We start from the raw sequence: 24,887 nt of genomic DNA, 5'->3' as shown, positions 1-24,887 counted from the left end.
TTTCTGTCCACCATTTTTAAACTCACAATGTGAGAAGCATGACTTCAAACTGAGTATGTTTAAGAATGTGCCCACTTCCACATGTGATGAGTCTTTTCTGTATGTATGATTCTTTATGTATGATTTTCCCCATTAAAAACCCCATGCTTGCTTTCTTGAGGAGACACTACTTTGGGAATTACCCCCAGTTCTCCTTGCTTCAAGTTATAAACTTTAAAAATTTTTAATTGTAGATGAAAACACAGTGTCTTTAATTTTATGTGGTGCTGAGGATCAAACCCAGTGCCTCACACATGCAAGGGAAGTGCTTTGCCACTGAGCCACAATCCCAGTCCATAAACTTCACTTTTTTATCTCCCAGTTATTCCTCTCAGCTGCTGTGATTAGATGTGCTGATAATAGGCACTCAATAAATGTGACTTCCCTTTCTAGCGTGCTCCCTGTGCAATCCTATACACCATTCAATACTGTCTGATGACCATATGCACATCTGCACATATATATATATATCTGATACCGGTATGCAGTAATATCTCTGTACCTTCAGCACAAGGATAGGCACACAAAACACTCATTTTCCAGTGCTTTTATTTACATATTTAACATTCACAAACCAAGTTACAGGTTTCTTCTTTTCACAGGTTTATTATTTATAGGAACAATCAGGATTAAGATGGGAGTACCGGAGAGGACCACGAAATTACCAGCAGTGATGGCACAGAGTATACAGGCTCTGCAAGGACAATAGAGTGAATAAGAGTGGTGTGTGGCCACTTCCTACCAGGGGTACACTGACTTCATTAAGGCAAAGTCTTGACTCGGACATTTCTTCCTCTTACCTAGTTTAGCCCATCTAGAAAGGTATTCTATTCCTGCATGCCTACTGAGGTGTTAGGAATGTTAAAAGGTATGAGAAATAAGTATATGCATCCCTAGACTATAAACACCTGAAGAGATAAGTTACATCTGATGCATTTACCATCCCTCTGGGAAATTTAAGAGGCAAAAGTTTGAGTCTTAAAACTTTGAGAGAAAAGGTTAAAGTGTGTGGTGGTAGTGGAAGAGACAGGAAAGAATTCAAAAAGAGACGAGGGCAGCAAACCGAACTCTTCTTAATGTACAACTAATTTTGTGTTCTCAGATGCTGCTGATGTGTAGTGTTCCACTACTCAGAAAAAAAGGATCAGCATTATCTACCTCCAATCAATTCTAGGGTGGAAAGTCTAATAATAAGGGGGCAATCCCTGGGGCAGGGGTGTGTTCTTTTTCATGTATACAATAATGCAATCCAAAATTGTGTACTATTATGCTTTCATCTGTTATTCCTATTGTAAATTAATTTCCTGTGTGACCTCAGGCAATTTACTTAGCTTCTTCTGTGCCTCAATTTTCTACACGTAAAATGAGAACTCTAGCACTTTATATCTAGAAGAGACACACCATGCACTGAAGAACAGGGCCCAGCCAAATCAATAAAGACAGAAAGCAGATTGGTGGTTGACAGGGGCTGAGGTGAATGAGTAGTGGGAGTGACTGCTCATGGATGTGGGGTTCCTTTGTGAAGCGATAATGGTGTTTTAAAATTAGATAGCAGTGATGTTGTGCAACTCTGTGAATACACTAAAAAACACTGAGTTGTACACTTTAAAAGGGTGAACTTCATGGTAAAGTGTATCTCAATAAAGCTGTTATAAAAATCCTTAAAAAAATAGAATAGTGCCTGGTACATAGTAAGTGCCCAATAAATGTTAGCTATGATTAGTAATATTATTGTCATTATTATTGATTTGACCATCCTATGGCCTAAGTAAATCCCTAGAAAGTCTCTATTTTTAATAAAAGCCCACGGAATCTAGAAAAATGTGTCTAATTTACATACATAAATTAACATTCATACATTTACTTCCATCCAAAAGTCTCAGAAATTAACAGTCTAGTTAAGAATCACAAATCAGTGCTTTGTACTGGACTAATAGCTGCATGCAAAGAAAGTCTTATGAAATCATGATAAGCTTTAGATAAATTCTGAAGACTTGATGTTCCCCAAGAATTTGAACTGACAGATTTTTCATTTTCCTCTCTGGGAATAAACGGGCAGTCCAAACAACAGTTAAGTCAACAGTATAAAGTACACTGTTAAATCTCCAAATACAGCCATGCCTGCCTTCTGATCACATTTTGAGGAATACTGCTTGTAAAAACAAACAACCACCTCCCCCCCCCAAAAAAAAAGTGGAATGAAAAGAGAAATGCTTACCAGTCTCATGCTCTGTGACCTTATCCAACAGAAAAATCCTCCCACAATAAAAAAGATCAAATTCAAATTCAATTCATGTAATGAAACTTTTAAGAGGCAAAGGACTTAATGATAATGGTTGACTTTTAAGACCAAACTGCACATTCATGTATGTTGTCATCAACTGAGTTTCAAAAATCTGAACAGCAATTGTCAAATCTTCACCCTTCCTTATTGCTAAAGAAAAGAAAATGGTTCTCAGTCTCAGAAGTGGGAGCAGCAAGTGATCATCCTTAATGGTGATGATGGCTCATGTCCTGCAGTGATGCTCAACATGCCTGAATTTCATCTCAAGCATGAAACTTTCCAGTTCCTGTAACAGGGCTTCCTCTCTTTGAGCCTCCTACCCTTTCTAGCCCTCATTTCTATTATCAGCCATTGTGCCTTTGCAGCAACTCAGGGAAAGTTGTGCTGAGGGCTACAATTTCCAGACACTTAGGTCTTCTGAGACAGAAGACCAATGCACTTTCTGCATATATTAAAAACATTTATTTATACCTTCTAACTGACCATTCACTTTCAGAAAAAAATTAAACCTCCAATTTACCCATCTTTCCCCCCTACATTGCTGGGGAGGGGACCCAGAGCTTTGCACATGGTAGGCAAATACTCTACTACTGAGCCACCCCCCCAGCCCTACATCTTTATTTTAATCATATAAAACCATTTGCTGAGTCCCCCCAGAGCAATAGATTAATATGAAGATCAAGCTGCCTTAATATCCATTATGTATAACTCCTCCATTGGACACCCCCCCACACACAAACACTCAAGTTGTGGCCTTAGGAGATTCTGACCAAATGTTTCACCTGAGTAAAATTCAGTAAAGACTTAATTCCCTTTTAAAAGCATGGTTACTTCTCTAATTTCACATTATAATCATTAGGGCAGATTACAAAGCAACTTTGGGAGAGATATATTAGTAGGAAGTTAGAAAATTTCAGATAATGGAAATTGATAACTTTGAAATTAGGATCAGTTTCAAAGTATTTTACCAACTCAAGACTGAAACATTGGGTTGGTACTTAATAGGGTTTACTTCACAATTTAAAAGCTAAACTGAAATAAATACAAATATGTAATCAAAAACTCTGGACTGGCTGGGACAGAGGGGATCAATGCTGCAATGCTTTATGTAATTGAGAATCATTTCAATAACTAGTTTAGCCTAGTATTGTTCACTTGGTTAATCTGGGCATGGATAAATTATGCTCTTAGAATCATATATCTATGTGTAGGTAGTCTTTAAATACAAAACAAATAAATATTTAAATTCTATGATAAAGAAAAAATGTGGAGTAAGAAATTCCTATCTTTATACGTAACTGCATATTTACAACGAATGTTTTCTGACTCCTAATCTTCATCTATTAAGAATTCTTTAATGTGCAATTTATAGAAGGCAACAGCTCATATTACCTTAAAGGAGGCCTGTTTAGCTCAGAATTAGCCTGTTCCAGATGCTCTGCTCCCTGAAAAGCCTTCACACTTGTGTGCATAAATAGCTGAGAGTAAAAGTAGGTGCACATGTGCAAAATGTACTCATCTATAAAGGGGAGGAACTAATAAGCTTTATAAATAAACTCTAAAAACCCACAAAATAAATTTCTATTCCCCAACCTGAAGAAAAAATCTAGTGAAAAAACTGCTAAGCCCACTATGGAAAAGCAGCAGCTGTAATCTCAACTCATTCTACACCATGCTATAAGCACCTGTTCTATTAAGCAGCCATTGGAACATTAAATCTCTCCATGTTCAATTGGTTAAATGAAGAGAAGACTTCTGCTTATGTTATACCTTCTGCTCAGAGGCTAGATTACACAAAATCATAAAGAGCTCCTTGTAACTGTGCGATATCCAAACTCCTATACTTTAATGCATAAGCATTAAGAGACCCACTAATCTCAATGTTTGAGGCCTTCCACTTGGATAAGCATCAATATTGGATCATTGTGAATTTCAGTCAAAGTAAAATTATTGTTAACTACTGACATCTTAGATTGCATATTAAGAACTAGGGAGAGCAAGATTAAAAACTAGAGTGCCAACTGAGATGCTGTTAAGCATGACAGAAAGGTGACTATATGAAAAACCAAAAGAGGTTGATTTTTTTCCCTATACTCTGTTCCTTTTTTAAAGCAACTTGTGTAGAATTTCCTTTGCTCAAAATCTGAACATTGGGTTAATGCACATTTTCTCCTCCCACATCTATAAACCCCCTTCCTAACCTCTGTCATTGCTTTTTTAAGCTGGAGAGAGAGAGGAAAAAAAAGAAGATGGATATAGACTATCTATTCTTCTTTATGAAAGAGAGGCATATTCTAATAGTCATAAGGCAATGTGTTTAAGAACTGCACCTGAACTGGAATTCTCAAAGCTAAAAATAGTCACCAACTCTATTCAACTCGTAGGATGTATCCATGTGTTTCCCCAGTCATTGGTTATCACCCAAATAGACCACAGTGACCCCATCATGCCTTAAGGAGGCATCATACTATGTGTAGTATGCACATGTATTTGAAATAAACATTAAGAGGAAAAGACAGCCTTACAAACATCAGTTCCTTACATAAGTGACCACAGTGCTGCACGGCTCCCTTTTAATACCACCTCCAAAACTGGACAAAAGAGGGTTAGTGTCAAAGTTCCATGGTGAATCGTATCTTTCAGGTGAGCCTTGAATTCACTGGTTTCAATTTTCTGTCTCCTGATTTACTGAGGAGTGAAGGTGAGAATCATCCAACTAATGACAAAGTAAAACAGGAAAACAGGATACACAGCAAGGGCCTTGCGGTTTGGAGGTTGGCTATCAGCAAGAAAAGCTGTAGAGGCTAAACAAAACCAAACAAAAAGGAATATTTAATACAATAATTTTATCACAACTATTAATATTTACTAAACTTCAATAGGCATGGCATAATCTGGAACATAAAATTAAAAGTTCAGTTATATCTGTGACCCACAGAGAATCACACTATAAATTTCTTATGTGGCCTAGGGGTGTAGCTCAATGAAAGAGTATGTGCTTAGCATGTGCAAGGTCCTGGGTTTGATTCCCAGCACCAAAGGGGGAAAAAAAAGCTCACTTAGATTTGATAACCTCAGAGAGCTTAGGGCTTCTTGTTTCAAGTTCTAAAGCTTTAAATATTTTGACCATTTTGAAGAGAAAACTGTCTAAAAGAGGTTTCTTAAAACCTTTTTGAAAAGTTAGTGAACTGTGTTGAACAATTACAAAAGACATGTGAGGTTATTTGCTCCCATGGTGAATACCCTCTTACTGTTACAGATTTTAGGTCCATTGGTCTTTTTACATCATTAGCACTTTTAAATGCCATCTCTCTGTTCACCCAAGAAAAGTCTCACTCATCTTTCTATTCATCAAGGATAAGACCTCTAGGAAATCTTTCCTGAATCACTTGGTACCCTGTCATCTAAGGAAAACTGCTCACCTCTCTCTTTGGGGTTCTCACTGTACCCTGAATAGATGTCCATTTCCCACATGGAACACTACTGCCCTTGTGTATTTTTGTGTCTGCTGCTCCACCCGACTGAACAAGGGCCATGCCAGCACAGGGCCTAACAATAAGTTTGTGATTATTATTCTTGCAAAATTCAAGTCTCTCTCTCCTAAAATTCTATCTTCTTATCTGATGTGGGCCTGGACACTGAATATATAAGCTAGTTAGAACTACTTGTATAGTTAACTCTGAGGGAAAAGGGCTTTCCCATGGATAAAGCACCCAAGCTTTTAAACACCTTCTTTGGAACATCAATTATAGCTCTCTCAAAAGGTTTTTCTTATCAACCGTGTTCCAAGTAATGAGATATTACTGTATTTAAAAACATTAGGTAATCTGTTTATGCTATTAAATCAGAAGCTAGTGAACACTTCTAGTTTAAGCTGGAATTTAAAGAAAATTTTAGGAATGTAAAAACAATGGGCATAGTGTTCACTGCCATTGCCATGTCTTTCCTAAACTTTCTACTGAAGCAGGAAAGTACTACGGGTACTGTTGTTGTTTTTTCCTAAGGTGGGGGAGTGTAACCAGGAATTGAATCCAGGGGATCTTCACAACTGAGCCACCTTCCCAGCCCTTTTTATTTTTTGAGACAAGGTCACACTAAGTTGCTTAGGGTCTTGCTAAATTGCTGAGGCTGGCTGTGAACTTGCAATCCACCTGCCTTGGCATCTCGATTTGCTGAGATTACAGGCATGCTCCATCGTGTCTAGCCACTACAGTACTTTTTTAAGATTTCTAATCTGGAAACCTGAAATGCTCCACAGTCCAAAATTTTTGAATGCTGATATGTTGATATGAGTGGAAAATTACACATCTGACTTCATGGCACAGGTCAGTGTTAAAACAGGTATACTAAAAACAGGTGAAAGACCTCTTCAATGAAAAGTACAGAACACTAAAGAAAGAAATTGAAAAAGACCCTAGAAGATATCAAGTTCTCCCATATTTGTGGATAGGCAGAATCAATATTGTCAAAATGGCTATATTACCAAAAGTAGTATGCAGATTCCATGTAATTCCTATTACAATTCTAATGACATTCTTCATAGAAATAGAAAAAGCAGTTATGAAATTCATTTGGAAAAATAACAGGCCCAGAATAGTTAAAGCAATACTCATTGAAAAACCTGAAGCAGGAGGCATCACAATACCAGACATCAAATTATACTACAGAGCTATAATAATAAAAACAGCATGGGGTTGGCACTAAAATAGACCTGAAGACCAGTGGTACAGAATAGAAGACAGAGACAAACCCACATACATAGTTATCTCATATTAGAAAAAGGAACCATAAACATATACTGGAGAAAAAGATAGCCTCTTCAACAAATGGTGCTGGAAAAATGGAAATCTGTATGTAGCAAAATGAAATTAAACCGCTATCTCTCATCCTGCACAAAATGGATCAAGGATCTAGGCATTAGACCAGAGTCCCTGTGCCTAATAGAAGAAAAAGCAGGCCAAATTTTCATCATATTGGCTTAGGAACTGAATTCTTCAATAATACTCCTAAAGCATTAAGAAGTAAAATCAAGAATCAATAAATGAGATGGTAGCAAACTAAAAAGGTTCTTCACAGCAAAGGAAACAATCAAGAATGTGAAGAGAGAACCTACAGGTGGGAGAAAATCTTTGCCACCTGTACCTTGGATATAGCATTAATCTCCAGGATATATAAAGCACTCAAATATCTTAATACAAAAAAAAATCAATAAATGGGCAAAGGAACTGAACACGCACTTCACAGAAGAAATATGATTGGTCAAAAATATATATAAAAATGTTCAATATCTCTAGCATTTAGAGAAATGCAAATTAAAATTACACTGAGATTTCATCTAACTGCAGTCAGAATGGCAATTATCAAGAAAAAAAGTAACAATAAATGTTGGTGATAATGTGGTTAAAAAGGTACATTTCATACATTGCTGGTGAGACTGCAAATTGATGCAACCACTCTAGAAAACAGTATGGAGAGTCCTTATAAATTTGGAATGGTACCACCATTGGACCTACTTATCCCGCTCCTTGGTCTATACCCAAAGGATTTAAAATCAGTATACTACAGTGATGCAGACACATCAATGTTTATAGCAGGTCAATTCACAATAGCTAAGCTATGGAACAAAACCTAGGTGCTCTGCAACAGATGAATGGGTAAAGCAAATGTGGTGTATATACACAATGGACTATTACTTAGCCATGAAGAACAATAAAATTATGGCATTTGCCAGTAAAATGGAGAATATCATGCTAAGTGAAATAAGCCAATCCCCAAAAAACAAAGGCCAAATGTTCTTTCTGATATGTGGATTCTAACACAGGGAAGAATAGAAGTTCACTGGATTAGACAAAGGAGAATGAAGGGAAGGGAGGAGGGATGGAAGTAGAAAAGACAGTACAATGAATCAGACATAACTTTCCTATGTTCATATATGAATACATGGATCAATGTAACTCCACATCATGTACAACCACAGAATGGGAAGTTATACTTAATTTATGTATAATATTCCAAAATATATTTTTCTATCATGTATAACTAAAAAGAAGAAACAAAATTTTTTAAAATGCAGGTATACTAGCCAGGCATGATGGCATACAACTATAATCCCAGCAATTTAAGGGACTGACTGGAGGATAGCAAGTTTGAGGTTAACCTCAGCAACTTAGCAAGGCCCTAAGCAACTCAGACCCTGTCTCAAAATTAAAAAAAAAAAAAATTTAAAAAGGGCTAGAGATATAGCTCAGTGGTCAAATATCCCTGAGTTCAATCCACAGTACTCCTCCCCCAAAAAACAGATATACAAAAAAGATTGTATACAATTACTTTTAATCTATGTGGATAAGATGTATATGAAACATAAATGAATTTCATATTTATATTTTAATCCCATTTCCAAGATATCTCATTATGTATATGCAAATGTGCCAAAAATCTAAAAAACAAATTGCAAATATGAAACTCTTGTGGTCCCAAGTACTTCAGATAAGGGATCTCATACTGTACACAATGATACATACAACCTGTACCATAAGGTGGTACAGTATAATTCTACAGCTGTGTTATCTGCTTGGGTTTGAATCTTGACTCTGCTACTCACTAGTTCTGAGTTCCTAGGGTAGGTGTTTAACCTCTCTGTGACTATGCCTCATCTGTAACATTGGACTAACAATAGTTATTTGTCCATTAGTGTTGCTATGCAGGTTAAAGGAGGAAATACATATAAAATAATGTGCTGTGCCTGGCCTAATGAGCAGTCTATAAGTGCTATTACTTTTGTTGAGAAAAGGTCCATGTCATTTCCCAAGTCACTTATTCCTGTTACATACCAGTGCTGAACTGAACATAGTATAAACTACTTTCACAATCTTGCACATTATTTAAGTGAAAAAAAAAAGACATGTGACTCTACGTAAGTCCAGATAATCAACTCAGATAACAGACACCATCCCCATTGATGCTTGCTTAGAGCAAAGGGTTCTACAGATGATACTGGCAAAAATCATATCATTCATATCTGACTTTGGAGTTTCACTGCTCCTCATCTGTAACTCAAGTTTTGGTCTATTCTGCTACTATAGAGAAAAGCACACACTTACCCACTATAGACCAGACAAACATCACGATCACCACAAAAAGCCGAACCATGAAGTTCACTGGTCCTGGATCTGCCAATAGTACCAGGCGGCAAACCAGCATTGCCACAGTCAAGGGAAGTATACAGTAACCCAGCACACAGAGGCTCTGAAAAAAAGATCTAAACACAACATACATCCACAAAGATCATAAATATAGCTGAATGGTAACATGACACAACTTATTACATAACTCTCTTTTCCTCCTTGATATATTATACCTACACCCTAACATTAATTTTATAAGGTTAGTCCTCTCTATTACCACACATTTTCAGCTTCTTTCCCCATATTCCTCCCTCCTCCCCTCTTAAGCCTCTTAAGATTCAACTTTCTAATACCAGATGATCTACTCTAATTCCTCGAGATCTCTTTCCTCCACTGAACCTCTAAGATGGTGGTCCTTAATCCTTCTAGTTACAGACTGACTTGATAATTTGTTGAAAGCTATGGCCCATCTGTTTCCCACAATGTATATAATTTTTTAATACACACACACACAAATCCTGCCTGTGATTTTAGGGACTGGTGAAAACATCTAAAGCTTATGAAAGGATCCCAAATAATTTAAGATAACATCTGAAATTTATCAAAGGACCCCACATAATTAAAGTTAATTTAATTGAGCTAGGTTATATCTGCTCAGTGTTTTTCATTTTTCTTTTTGGTGGTGCTATGGATTAAATACAGGGCCTTGCACATGCTAGGCAAGCACTCTACCACTGAGCTACATTCCCAGCCCCTACTTAGTGGTTTTAAGATAACTTTTTCTTTGTTCCTCATTAACTTTGATTTGTCTTGTCTTTTCTTTTGAGACAGGGTGTCATTAAGTTTCCTAGGCTGACCTTGAACTCCTGCCTTAGCCCTGAGTTGCTGGAATTACAAGCATTCACCACTAAGCTCAGCTTTATATCAGTTTTTCTTTTAAAAAAAATCTAAATAGGCCAACTTCCTTAAAATCTAAGACAGGTTACCTTGCAAGGGAAAAGTGGTATATTTTAACGATACTCACATGTTTCCTCCAAGAAGTTTTGAGTTGAGGGTGATGGTAACCGCACCAAACCAAACAATGACAAATACTTCCGCAAACTGGGGCCCTCCATCTTTTTCACCGTCCACAGAACCTCTTTGCAGCATCCTGAGACAAGAAAACATGAGAATTGCCTGATCTTTAACTTAGAGCAACAAAGTTAAAGTATGGGTTATCAAATTTTGAACCAGATTGCTGTGCTATACCTCATCTGAACATCGGTAATATGTAGGATGTGCTGAAAAGAAAATGCAAAAAGTATCTGGCAAGGATCCCTTACTTCAAATTCCAAATGCTGCAGGACTATATGGGGTTCTCCATTTGACCTTGCTGGAATATTTAAATTAATTACTGTAGACTTTTTTGTTCAAGCAGAGGTTATAAACTGAAAGGCCAAATGTAGCTAACAGACTTGAAGTTTGTAGTTCATACAATACTTAAAATAGTTTTAAATTTGAATTTGTTTTAAAATCTGGAGGTTTCACATATTTACTTCTGAGGCTGGTAGAGTGCTTGCCTAAATAACATCCATGAGCCCTGGGTTTGATCCTCAGCACCATACATACCTACATACACACACACACACACACACACACACACACACACACACACACAGAGAAGTCAACATGGGGAAATTCAGTAGTCCTGATTAATTATGTGCAGGCCCTGTGTTTAATGTAGAGTAGCAAAAAAGATGAAAATAAATAAAAGACATTTCTGGATTTTCTTGAAAAGTCAAAAAAGACTTTCTCACACTGGGCCTGTAATCCAATACAGCAACAATCAGGCACAACTGTCATAGCAACAAGAGCCAGATCACCACTATGTGTATTTAGGTTACTTCTATACTTCTTCGCTCACTCTATGGCACCATTGGACCCATCTGTATTTGTAATTCTTTGGTTAAGGTTTTAGTTCAGATTCTTAAAAACAGAAATAGTCTATAAATCTATTTAGGTATTGATTTTGTATGTGTGTAACATGCATGTTACACTAAACCATGTTAACTTGTACTTACCATCTAAGTTAACCTGCACTAACAACTTGAGATTTTCTGTCAAAATAGAAAACACTACTGAGTTCTTATTATGAGGATAAAATAAGAGAAATATTTAAAAGTTTTCTTGTGAACAGGGAAAGTCATTTTATAAACTTGTGCACACTAGACAAGTGCTCTACTACTGAGCTATATCCCCAGCTAAGTTGTAGATTGTTTTACTCAAAACGTACAGATCATTAATATACTTTACTTTGAACTGAGTAATTGAAGAGTCACTTAAATATCATTTCTTTGTGTATGAATTTTACAGATAGAAAAAGTTTTGAATTCTGAACTTAGAATACTTGAACATGGTGTTATTTTTTCCAGAAAAACAGTGTGTTCATAACCTCTTCTTATTACACAGTATAGAGAAGTCGCACAGTAAGTCTTGCCAGGCTATGCTACGTGCCAGTATGTGCAGGGTTTTGTAGCTATGGCTGTGCATATTCCATTCCAAGTCCTGACAATCAGATGCAAAGAATGTGCTGGCACTCATCATTTGTTGTCTGGAATTCTGACTACTTTAGCATGGTATGATGGAAAGAATATTAACTAGTCTGGAAGGCTGAAGAGCCAGATAATGATCCTGTTTCTGTCATTAGATAAGGCACTCAATGTCTTGGGACTCCAGTTTTCTCTGTAAATAAGTGGGGTTAATCTATATCATATCTAAGAAAGGTTTCAAAATGTGTGTGTATGTGTACAATATAAACCCTTCCATCAAATTACAGAAATGATACCTATGATATGGTTTTTAGAGGCATAAAAAATAAGTCAGGGGCTGGGGTTGTGGTGCTCAGTGGTAGAGTGCTTGCCTAGCATGTGTGAGGCACTGAGTTCGATCTTCAGCACCATATAAAAATAAATAAATAAAATAAAGGACTATCAACAAGTAAAAAAAAAAAAAAAGATAAGTCAGATGCATGCTTCAAATCTCAGTGAGTCAGGAGTTTGAGGGAGAAGTATAGCATGTCTGATGCCAGCCTCAGCAACTTAGTAAGACCCTCTTCTCAAAATAAAAAATAAAATAAAAGGGCTGGAAATATACTGAGTGGTGGAGTGCTACTGGGTTCAATCCCTTTAAAAAGGCATAAGAATTAACAAAATTATGGTGTGAATTAGCATTATTCTCATTTATGTTAAAAAAAATTAGGGGGTAGGTGTATAGATCAGTTGGTAGAACACTTGTCTACCATGCCCAAGTCCTCCAGGTTTAATCCCCAATACAGCCCAAAAAAAATTCAGTAGAGAAGCCAATAAGGAATTTGTTAGAATCATAAAGGGTTATGCCTGCCAAAATAAATCCTTTTACAAATTCAGAAGAAGAGACCCAGAGTGGCTAGGTGGTAAGAGTTGTAATAATTATAGAAGCAGAGAATAAACCAGTCAGGAAACCTGAGGTTGTGATTTTGGTTAAATCCGCAATCTCTGTGAACCTGAGCTTATTTGTCAAAATTGAAAATAAACCCAGACGGTCATCATTATACAAAATTCATGTATGAAGATGTGAATTTGGTGTCAACATACCTTATATACAAACAGAGATTTGATAAATTGTGGTATAAAGGTGTATTAAGAATTGCATGCAAAAAAATTGTGAATGTAATGCACTCCTCTATTGTGATGTATGTAAGAAATAATAAAAAATAAATAAATTAAAAAAAAAAGAAACCCAAGTTCTCATTATAAGAATAAAATAAGAGAAGGTATATACAGCTAGCAATAAGAGAGTAAGGATGATGACCCAGAATTGAATCCTAGTGAACTATTTTTTCCACTCTATCAATGGCTACATTCCCCTCTACAATGGAACCTTTCTCTCCTCCTTCAGTCCTCCTTCTTTATATACACCATATATAGGAACACATAACAGTCTGAAACATGATCTTGTTTTCAACTCTACCACTTCTATTCTTATTCTCATTCACACTTCTAATAAAATTTAAAAAAAAATATTTGTTTGCAAACAATGCTTAAATCTATAGATATTTTATTCCCTTGCTTCAATGATAGGGAGGCACATGAAAGTAATAGATATGTGGTAAATAGACATGGCTAAAATAAACTAAGAAGTCATTGGTCAATGAAGTAGGCATAATTTTCATACCTTTAATTCCATCATTTTTAATTGATTTGCAAAGTTTCTTCACTTTTTAGGGTTAAATATATAAGGAGTACTATAAGCTATAGAAAAGCTATAGAAATCCTAAATGAACCATTCTGTCAAAATCCCCCCATAATTTTGAAACTCCACCAAAAAAGTCTAGTCTAGCTCAAATTACAAAAAAAGGAAATGTAAGTACTTACAATGCCAGTGTCACACAAAGGATCAAAGGTCCCCACAAGTCCCCTATAAGGCAAGGAAAGACAGAAGATTACTAAAAAAATAATATGTAGTATTTTCCATCTTTATTCCAATATCTATTTCCCCCACACTTGGGATTCAGACAGCAAGGCGTTCTGTCTGCCTAGACCCACCCACCTCTCTGTCCCTCTACTTATGTTTCCTGCTCCTCGATTCTAAATGCAGTTATGCCCATATCCTTTGTTTCGTTCACTTCATTACCTTGCAAGTCACTATTCTCCCCATCTACTAAGACACATTCCAGCATTCTATAACTAAAGTAAATCCTCAAAAACCACATACTTGGGCTGGGATTGTGGCTCAGCGGTAGAGCGCTCACTTGCCTAGCACATTCGAGGCCCTGGGTTCAATCCTCAGCACCACATAAAAAATAAATAAAATTGGGCTGGGGTTGTGGCTCAGTTGCAGAGCACTTGACTCGCACATGTGAGGCTCTGGGTTCAATCCTCAGCACCATATAAAAATAAATAAACAAAATAAAGATATTGTGTAATAAATAAATAAATAAAAGATATTGTGTCCAACTACAACTAAAGAAAAATTAATATTTTAAAAAAAACCACATACTTACAATCTCTCAAAAGAGTATTACTTTTCCTTGGATATAAAACATGCATGAATTTTTTCCCAACAGCTTTTAGATCACGCATCTGAAAGACAGAAACAACTCATATTATGATGACCAAGGCAGCTCCCTCACTTAATTTACTGTTTCTACTCTTTCAGTCTCCTCCAAACTCTTCATTGAATTGTGCAGCTACTTCTAGTTTGACTCCTTCATTTCTTTGAACAACTTGGAGAAGTAGGACATGATTTTTCTATTAGCTCCTTAAGCAAACATCTAACACTTATTCCACATCTACCAGTTCTACTTTGATTTTGAAAATTCTGTAAATGAGAAACAAAGTCCTCCTGATATGCTACTTAATTTAAAGAAACTAAAAACCACAGCATGTGACATTTGGTTTATACATGATTCAGTCCCAAGGGCCATTTAGCCAGCTCCCTACCTACTGAATATAAATAAAGTTTTTACATTCACACTTTACCTGATAAATGAATAAATCAAGACATTTGAGTTCATTCAGTAATGCAAATATAATCTCTCAAAATACAGTGGAGATAATTCCACCTTAGTCTTCAATTTTTAATTGTTTGGCATTTTACTAAAATTATTTACTTAACCAATATCCCATCTTGTTGTTCATTGAAGATGTTTCCAAATTTCCTTTATTATAAAAATGCTAAAATGGACATCTTTGCATATTGAATGTTTCTGTCAAAAATCTTTGTTTTATTTTTCATTAGACTATATACTATATTTAGTGAAGCAGAATTATTGGTTTCAAAAGATTTGGACATTTTAAGATTCTTATACCCATTACAGCCAAACTGTTCTCCAAAAAGACTATATCAAATGATTCCCTAGGGGAGAATCTTTAAATTTCAATAAATAAAATACACCAAAAGTCAATGAATTAAACAAAATATTACAAAGTACTGTTAGTCATTTAGTCCCATGATGCTGAAGAGATATTCTCCCATGTCATCTAACTTACAATAGTGTTCCGAACAGATTCATTTAATGTGGAGCTGTCTGATTCTCGAATGCGAGATCTCACAGGAATAGTGATTTCTCCTTCTATTGGGATGTCTTGTGAGATGGAAATATCTGAAAGGCCTGCAAACTGAGAAGAGTTGGGGGAGAAAATTAAGCCTATAGTAAACTGCAGAATTCCTCAAAGACATCATCATTTCCTTTACGAGGAACCATGTCTTTTATAAGGGTTTTGCCCAGTAGTTACAATGGGAGTTAGTTCAACAGACATTAAGTAATGCAGTTATCTCTAATTATCATACACTTCTTTTCAAAGGAGATGTAATATAATAAAACAAATATTGAAAGTAAATGCCAGAGACACTATCTTGCCCTCCAATATTTAGTTTCTTTCAAGTATGAAATCTCTACATGACAGAAACTAGCATGGTTGAGATGATAACTGCAGAGCTATTAAAAAGTGATCTAGCAATCTCCTGTTGAAATGGCCACATTTCTATTGCACTTCTGCTCTAAGGGCTTTAGCGGCCTCTTCTGGCTAAGAAAAAGCATTACATGAAATGGAAAGTGAACTGGGAAGAACAGTAAAAAAACAACTATGAATATTGTTTTTACCAGTTTACCTGGCAACCACAGATCAGGTAAAATTTTCAAAATGAATAAAGAATTTGAAATTTTGAGTTCTTATGTTCATCTGCCACATTCAATTCTTATGACCAAAACTCTGAAATCAACAAATTCCTAAGAAAAATGAAGCAATCCCATTTTATATAGTTTTTGGTCCAGTGGATACAAAAGACAAGCAACTTATCAAATACACTTAGAATGTTTTCTTTAAAAAAATAAGGAATAAACTATTTTTAAGGTTTCCTATAGAGGAAAGGAGGAAATTTCATAGTAGAGCAGAAATGAAAAACAGTCAGATCCCTTTAAATATTTGCTGTTTTCTGTGTATGACTTGAAATCATTTAGTTCACGTAATGATAAAACAAAATTAAAATTTAAATGAAGTGATCTCTGAACTAAGTGAGGTCTGGGGTTGTAGCATCAGTGGTGAAGCGCTTGCCTGCATTGTGTGAGGCACTGGGTTTGATCCTCATTACCACATAATTAATTAATAAATAAATAAAATAAAGTTATTGTGTCCATCTACAGCTAAAATATTTTAAAAAGAGAAACTAAGGGAAAAATTGAACAAGTAAACCTACTCTATACTGAATTAAATACACAACCACACAGAGAACAACTATTTCAAGTGACTATATAATACTGTAACTTGACTTCTGACTAGAATATAGAAAGCTGGAAAGATCAAGCCCCCACACCAGGATGAGGAGGAAAAAGCTAGATTAAACTATAAATCATAATGTTCCTTAAACCCAAAGAGCTGAGGTTGTGGATCAACTGAGTATAATCTGAGGAATAACAGGTGCTTCTAAGAAACAAGACACCAGTACTGGCTCAGCTGTAGCAAATCCTGAGAAGATGATGCCATCAGGCACCACACAGATTAGTAAGAATTCAGCTAAAATTGTAAATGAATTGCTAAAGGTCAAGTATGTGTTAACACACAAAAAAAGTACAGAACTCCTGGAAGTGACAGACACAAGGGGCATTCATACTCACTTGCAGAGTTCCATTGGGAGTTCACAAGAAAGACTAGATGGGGAACAGTATGGCTGGTGTAGGGAAAGGAAGGGAGGAGCTGGCAATCTAAGAACAGTACTCCACCAATTTCTATTCCTTAGGGAGGACAGGAAACCACCTGGGCCCAGACCATTAGAGTTTCCTTCAGCTGAGGAAGAGACAGGATCACTGGGAAAGTCCCACTCAGGGAACCCAGAGACACATGACCTGCCTAAGATGGAGGCTGGATCTTGATGACAAGGAATCCCCAGCACCACCAAGTAACAAGTAATAACCAGCTACTGCTGAGGGAGCAGAGCTTAGACAGACCCATTCTGAGGTGCAAAGTCAAAGATAGAAAGATGAATGAACAACAGGAATGTTATGAAAAATCAATAAAAAGGGACACTTTTCCTACTATATGGAATAAAGTGTTCCTCAACTCTGGGATCAAAAATAAAACCAATGAAGATGCTTTAACAGAAAACTACTGGAAAAACCCAGCACCAACCTAAGCCCAAGGTAACATTAATGATATTTGAAACCGGTGAATCTCTGAAGGTCCCCTTAGCAACAAAACCCAAATAAAATTCAACTCCTTACTAGAATGACCTAATTCCCACAGTGACAATTTCAGCTATCTCTTCTGTTCTATACACAATATCTAGCACTCTATTAAAAAACTGCATTTGGGGCTGTGGTTGTAGCTCAGTTGTAGAGCACTTGCCTACCATTGCTAGGTAGCACCACATAAAATAAATAAATAAAATAACCTTTTAAAAAATACTGCATTGATGAGGCCAGTTTTTAAATTATGAAGACATGATTTAGGAGGTAACTGGAAATTTGAACTCAGATAAGACTTCATTGGGGACGTAGCTTAAGTGGTAGAGCACTTGGGTAGCATGCACGAGGCCCTTGTATTTCTTAATTGTGTGAGGTCAATATTAAGAGCAGCATCAGTAAAGGAGCCTAATTACAAAGGATTGAGTGGGAGAATAAAGAGAAGTTGGATCAGGAAAGAGCAATGGAGAGTAGTTTGAGAGAATGGTAGAAACAAGGGCGCTAATCCCTGCTTTATGCTTCCCCTTGTTGTTGATTCCTTTCTCCCTCGCTGGCCCAAGGATCCTGAGGTGGGGTTGTAGTCCAGTGGTAGCATATTTGCCAAGCATGTGCAAGACCCTGGGTTCAATCCCCAGTACTGAGAGAAACCAAAAGAAGAAAACGAAATACAAAGTTCCTTTCTCAGTTTTCATCCTCTGAATACTCTGCAGCATTTCATGCAATTTTTTTTTTTTTTTTTTTTGCAATACATTGGATGGAAGCCAAGGGCAATGTGCCTGCTAGGGGAGTGCTCTACCACTTAGCTACATTCCCAGGCCTAAACCACTCTTTTTTTTTTAAAGCCATACTCTCTCTTTTTACTAATTGGACACCATTATTTCAAACTCTAGGATCTTTTGATTTGTGTCTTTGCTTCCTGCTATTACTAGGTAGGTGGGGCAGTTGGCAAGAAGGACAGATTCTAAGGACAAACAGGGCTCTGTTCTCACCTGGTAACAATATTGCCATAAGAATCAAAGTAACACCTGCAGAACACCCAGCACACAATGTTTACTCTATTATTTGGAGAATAATGGTGAAGATTCTGGCTGGAGCCAAAAAGCTTGGGTTCAAATTCCAGCTCCATCGTTTACTTCCTGTGTGACATTGAGCAGATTACTTAACCTCTCTGTGCTACTGTTTCCTCATATGCAAAATTGAGACATGGTACCACCACCATAGGGTTGTTGTAAGGAAAAATGTACTAATCCATATAAAGTACATAGTATCAGACACACAGCAGGGGATAAATATTAGCTCAATATTACCAAGGGAGTCAATTCCACTTCTTTTACTATTATCAAATAGTGGCTGGTCTTTGTCCTGTTTCTGGGATGTAGCCTCTAAACTCATAGAATATCCTAAATGATAGGAGTATTTTTGTTACTGATGGTGGGCTCTGATAGTTTATGCCAACAAGTGAGTCATGGCAGCCCTATTAGATAATTTATGCTAAAATGACGACGACTGAGGAAAGAGGCAACTACTACAGAAAGACCAAATATATGATTAGAGGATTGGGGCTTCAGTACACAAAATCAAAGCCCAAGTTTTGAGGGAGGAGAGGAGCAAGAGATTGAGTTCATTTACGTAGCCAATGATCCAATAAATCATGCCTATATAAAGAGACTCCAATGAAACCTCAAGACAGGTAAGCTTTCCTGGTTGGCAGTTCTCTTCATATGGTCACGTGGCAGGGGATAACATGTTTTGACTCCACAGGGAGAAGACAAAGAATCTTTGTGTTTGGGATCTTACCAAACTTCACCTTATGCATCTCTTCCTTTTGCTGGTTTGGATTTACGACATTTTGTTATAATACAACCATAAAGCGCAGCACTGTCCTCTGTTCTGTCAGCCATTCTAGTGAATTATGGAGCCTGGGGGGATCATGGAAACCCCTGAATTTGTATCCAGTTAGAAGTGAGGGTGGTTCTGTGAACCATCAAACTTGTGGCTGGTGACTGAAGTAAGAACAATGTTAACCTGTAACATTTGCCCTAACTCCAAGTAGTTGTGGTACTAAAGGGCCACTTGGGTCTCCACCTGAGCTCCCATTCCAACCTCTCCTAAATATCACCTCTCAAGAAAATTAGTGAAACTCTTCCATGGGCTGAGTCTGGATCTATGGCAGCCTCATAAGAAAAACAGGACTACCAGGCCCTCAGCTAGTAGAGATCCTGTCCTCTGAACTAGTCCTCAATAGGAAGGAAAGATTGGACTTCATGACCCTCACCTTTCCCATGTGAATGCAGGCTCCTACACACATACACACACTGAGTACAGAACACATATGCATTTTACTGACTGGCTTGAGCCAGTGAGGGAGAAAGGGATCCACAAGGGGGAAGCATGAAGAAGGAATTAGCTCAATGACAGTCTCCAGCCAGCCCTGTCACCTGGGCCAGCTTCCTTAGAGACCCAGCTTGTAGCCATTATTATAGCTCTTTCTCCTGCTCCCTAATTATGGATGGGCATTACCCAAGACTTTTGTCTTTTCAACTCTGTGTAATGAATCTTACACATCAACAGTTCTAGTCCTGACCTCCTCCTCCTTTTTTCCCCTATGCTAGGGATGGAATCCAGGGCCTGATACATGCTAGGTAGGTGTTGTACCACTGATCCACACCCTCAAGTCCTGACCTCTTCTGAGCACTTATGAGCAGGTTTGAAAATCTGACTGCCTATTGAATATCTACTAAATGGCCTGCCTTTATGTCAAACTAAACATATCCAAAAGTGAGGTAATCACTTTTTTTTTTTTTTTTGAGATGGAGTGATTCTCTTGCCTCAGCCTCTGGAGTGCTGGGATTACAGATATGTAATGTGCCACCATGCCTGGCTTTGTCATGCCCAGCTTTGAATTATCAATGTTGAAGGCCCTCAACCAGCTAACCTTCAAATGTAATTTATTTTTGTTCAGGTTATCACTATTCTCTCAGATATCTATAGCCTTGTTTTTAAAATGTGGCACTGAGAACAGCAGTAGCAGCAACATCACAGGAAACTTGTTAAAAATGCAGAATCTCTGGCCCCACCCCAGACCTACTAAATCAGAACCTACAATTTAACAAGATTCCCCAGATGACTGACATGCATGTTAAAGTGTACGAAAAACTGATTTTTGAAAGACCCTCATGGATTCTGCCTTGTTTTTCAAATCCTCAAATCCCCCACCACTGTTGTAGACTAGATTCCCCATTATTCCTTCCCTGAACTTTCTGCAACAACTTCATTGATGGATTGCAGATATCATATCCCCATTATAAGGCATTTCCTTTTATGTTGTCAAATTCTTGATTTCAAACCCTTCCCTCCTCAAAAATTTCTATGGTCTCTTTTTAGCCTAACAAACTTGCCAGCTTAGCAGTCAAGAAGAGGAGGGGTTGGGGTATAGCTCAATGGTAAGAGCGCTTGCTTAGCATATAGGAAATGTAGAAAGCCCTGGGTACAATCCCCAGAACCAAAAAAAAAAAAAAAAAAAATAGAAATGACATTGCATGGTTACTATGTGCCACCAGGTACTTTCTTAACTTATTTAACCCACCTAAAATCCAATGAACTAAGTACTGCAATAGTCCCATTTTACAGATGGGGAATGAGCATAGAGGGGTTTGGTAATTTCTCCAAGTGATAGTGATTTATGCAATCTGACTTCAGAGAATACATCCCTAATCACCATTCCATACTGCCTCCCTGATTGAGTAGGCTTATTTTTTAAGTCTTGCCTCCTAGTAATTTCCTGCACTTCACCCAAAGTTATGTTGATCTGTAAGAACATCAGTCCTAGCACAGTGGCCCAGCAACTTGGGAGGCTGGGACAAGAGGATCACAAGTTTGAGACCAGCCTCAGCAACTTAGAGGGACTGTCTCAAAGTAAAAAATAAAAAAGGCTGGGAATGTAGCTCAGTGGAAAAGCATCTCTGAGTTTAATCCCTAGTTAACCTCCCCCAAAAGTATCTTGGCACCTACCTCTGTGCCTTTGTCTAGAAAAGCCTGTGTAGCATAACTGGAAATGGTCTGGGTTTCAGAGTCATACCTAGGTTCAGATTTCAGAACTGGCCACTAACAGGATGTAGATCCTAGGGAAATTAAACCTCTCTGTTTCGTTTCCTCACCCATATATAAAATGAAGTTAAACGCCACCTAATTAAAATGGTTCCTGTGAAATTTAGAAAACATGCAGATGTTTAGCACAATGCCTGCCACCTAGCAGGTGCTCAATCACTAATAATTCCTATGCTTAGCTGGAATTTCAAATCCTATCCATCCTTTGAGGGCCTCTCAAATACAACTTCTATCATGTAGCTTGCTTGGTTACCCCAAATGAACATGAGTATCTTCTCTTAAATTTCACTAATATTTTAATGTGTGATTTACTCTTACATACTCCCTTATCTTAGCATTGTATATTTGTTATCCCCCCCTACAAATTAGACTATAAGCAACCATAGGGGCAAGCCCTTCAGATTCCCTGAGTCAACAAGCACAGTGCATTAAACATCATGGGAGTTCAATAAGCATTTGTTGACCAGAAGTAGATTTGATACTGAGAAATGAGTGATCAGAACCACTGACATTAATTGGGGATAGTTTCACAGAAAAAGAGCGGGGGCAGTTTGGATTAAAGGAACTGGAAACAGCTAAACAGCTCTAACTTCTTCATGGTAGGTACTATGTGTATATTAGCTCATTTAGTCCTCTCGGTAATCCTGTGATGAGTATCTATTGCCAATTTACAATTGAGGAAACAGGTTCAGAGTGACTTTACTCAAGGTCACAACTGCTCCATCAGAACTTGCCCAACTCATTTTTTTTGTGTGTGTGTGTGAATTGTTGGGGATTGAACCCAGGGTGTTGCACATGCTAGATAAATGCAGTACCAGTGAGCCACAAACCTAGCCCCAACTTACTTTTCATCGTTATGTCCCCAATTCCTGAAAGTGTGTCTGGAACATGACTGATGCTCAATAAATATTGCAAGAGATGAACAAATGAGATGAAGGAAGAGATGAGCAACTAGAGCTAGTAAGCAACAGAGCCAGGACTAGAATCAAATTCACTTGAATCCCAGTACAGTTCTTCACTATACTAAGTTGCCAATTTAAGAGAGAAATGGAGATGCCATTTATTGAGCAAATAAATGAACACTGGGAGAAAAGACATGGGGTAGAAAGTTGATTTAATTAAATGCTGCAGTTCAAGACACTGATTGTATTAAACACTCTAAATAACTATGTTATTTTATCATCTTAACAACTTTTGAGGCAGATATTTTCATCTCCACTTAACAAAGGAAAATCCTCCCTGAAAGGACTTGCCCAAATTCACACAAGCAGCAGAGTGGATGGAATGAAGCCTAGGTAAGTAACTGCAAGGCTTGTATTCTTAAATAGTAGCAGCTTTGGAATTGTATGTTAAAAAAAAAAAGAGAGCTCATGTATAATGGCATAATTTGGCGTGAACATACTTTATATACAGAGTTATGAAAAATTGTGCTGTGAATGGATAATTATGAATGTAAGGCACTCCACTATTGTCATGTATGTAAGAAATAAATTTAAAAAAAAATAGTAGCAGCTTTGGGCTTGTACTTGGAATAGAAAGTCTATCCCCTATAGACAGAGCAGCAAGAGTATCCTGAAGAGGATGGCAAGGAGATGGGATTAAACCTAGCCTACGTGGGTCACTAAACAAGTAAAGACTCAAATTATAAGCAATAGGATGTTCACGTCCCATGAAAAGTAATCTCTCATTTCTATTCTAGAATGCTACTATTCCAACAAGGGCTTATGACAGGTCTTGATAAAATCAGGGGAGAGTGGAAGAAATCAACTTAGGCTCAGCATTTAACACAATGTAGGAGACAGAGGACGACTCCTGAGAGTATGGGAAAGGAACCAGGGTGGGGGGGAGTTTGAAGAAGAGATGGAAGAAACGAAGAGGGCAGGGGAAAACTCCTTAGCCCAAGGAACAGGTGCGGTGTCGAGGCTGGTTCTAGTATTGGGTACAGCAAACGCCTGCCGGGAGAAGGGGCTGCGGCTATCTCAGGCCTTGAGCCCATCCCCCGACTTCTTAGGGGGCACTCTGCCTCACCCACGGTCCCTTTTATGTCGCAATTCCCCAGCTCACCAGGGGCCTGGGCGACGTCGTCCCCGGGTCTCCAGGAGACTCCGCCGCTTCCGCCATGACGGCCCTCCTTCTGCCGGGTCGCTCCCACAGGCCTTTGCGGAACCTGAGACGTGGAGGCCGCTCCCCGTCAGAGCGTCGTCGCGTGGAGGCGGCGTCACTAAAAGGCGCCTGGTAACGGCTGGTGACCCAGATCAGCGGTCCGGACCGTTTGCTCTCCCTTGTCCTGGGGGCGTGGGGCAGAGAGCTCCGCAGTCGCCTCGCTTCTTCGGAGTCACGGGTCCCAGTACGCACTCGACCCCTTTAACACTCAAACCTGAATCTCAAATGGCTCCTTCCGCCTCCGGACCTGGACGCACTCCTCGACCCCACCGGTTTCCACGCACCCGTTTCCCCTTCTCCGGAGGTGGTTCCCACGCCAGTCCACCGAGCACGGCGCTTCTTGGGAAAGGCCTGTTCCCTCCCCCACCCCACCGCGGCCACCTAGCAACTTCAAAGTTTTCATGCTCCCAAATGCAGACATCATCCCTTCCCGGACAGCTCCCTCCACCGCTGCCCCTGCCCCGCTGATTCCCAGCGCTTCTCGTCCTGCTGCCAAGCCGCCTCCTAGGGCCTCGACTTTTCCAAATCTTTACCGACTCTGCCTACCCTCCAAAATTACTTTTCTCCCTCACCCCCCCCCGGGGGGCTTCATTGGGCAAACTTTTAAATTCCACTATTTGGAGCAAGTAGTGAACACGTTCTCAGTCTAAAAGACGGTGACTACTGTGAGATTCAACTTAAAAAATACAATAAAACCCTGCACATCTCAACTCTTTCACATACCTCATCCTTGGGCTGTGTAGGTGTTTCTGACTCTGGTTTGCCTCGGTACACCTTGGCCTGTGGCTAAAATGAGGTAGGACAATATAGACATTGTTGACGTAGTTTTTTTTTTTTTTTTTTTTTTAAGGATACTTAGATGCCCTTAGGAGGAGTGTTTACCAGTTTAAGCATTTGACCAACAGAGTACGACATGTGATGTGAAATTGCTTTGTATTTTTTTGCTGAGCAATCCAGGAAGGCACCCAAATAG

The 24,887-nt window shown here is 38.2% G+C and overlaps 1 protein-coding gene across 2 annotated transcripts; it reads right to left on the bottom strand.

Annotated features, from left to right (window-relative positions):
- Positions 1-571: 571 nt before the first annotated feature.
- Positions 572-23,972, bottom strand: Yipf6 (Yip1 domain family member 6). 2 transcript variants are annotated; one of them, XM_005340156.4, is made up of 7 exons: positions 23,816-23,972; positions 15,456-15,584; positions 14,468-14,546; positions 13,839-13,881; positions 10,472-10,597; positions 9,424-9,581; positions 572-5,127 (listed from the first exon to the last, which is right to left on the bottom strand). In XM_005340156.4, exons 1-7 carry the CDS (start codon positions 23,870-23,872, stop codon positions 5,009-5,011), a joined length of 711 nt encoding a protein of 236 aa, XP_005340213.2. In that variant the 5' UTR covers positions 23,873-23,972; the 3' UTR covers positions 572-5,008. The 2 variants fall into 2 exon arrangements, with proteins under 2 accessions (XP_005340213.2, XP_077890773.1); XM_078034647.1 differs by lacking the exon at positions 15,456-15,584 and having other exon boundaries at positions 23,816-23,954.
- Between the last annotated feature and the right edge of the window lie 915 nt (positions 23,973-24,887).

Source organism: Ictidomys tridecemlineatus, chromosome X, assembly GCF_052094955.1.
Source record: "Ictidomys tridecemlineatus isolate mIctTri1 chromosome X, mIctTri1.hap1, whole genome shotgun sequence".
Taxonomy (NCBI): domain Eukaryota; kingdom Metazoa; phylum Chordata; class Mammalia; order Rodentia; family Sciuridae; genus Ictidomys; species Ictidomys tridecemlineatus.
The sequence above is the reverse complement of the archived record's forward strand: the minus strand, read 5'-3'. Positions and strand labels throughout refer to the sequence as shown.

Coding starts and splice junctions, on each gene's coding strand:
- Yipf6 (XM_005340156.4), bottom strand. CDS start 23,872: ATGGCGGAAGCGGCGGAGTCTCCTGGAGACCCGGGGACGACGTCGCCC. Junction 15,585..23,815: donor CGACGTCGCCCAGGCCCCTG/GTGAGCTGGGGA, acceptor AACTCTTCTCAG/TTTGCAGGCCTTTCAGATAT. Junction 14,547..15,455: donor AATCTGTTCGGAACACTATT/GTAAGTTAGATG, acceptor TCTGTCTTTCAG/ATGCGTGATCTAAAAGCTGT.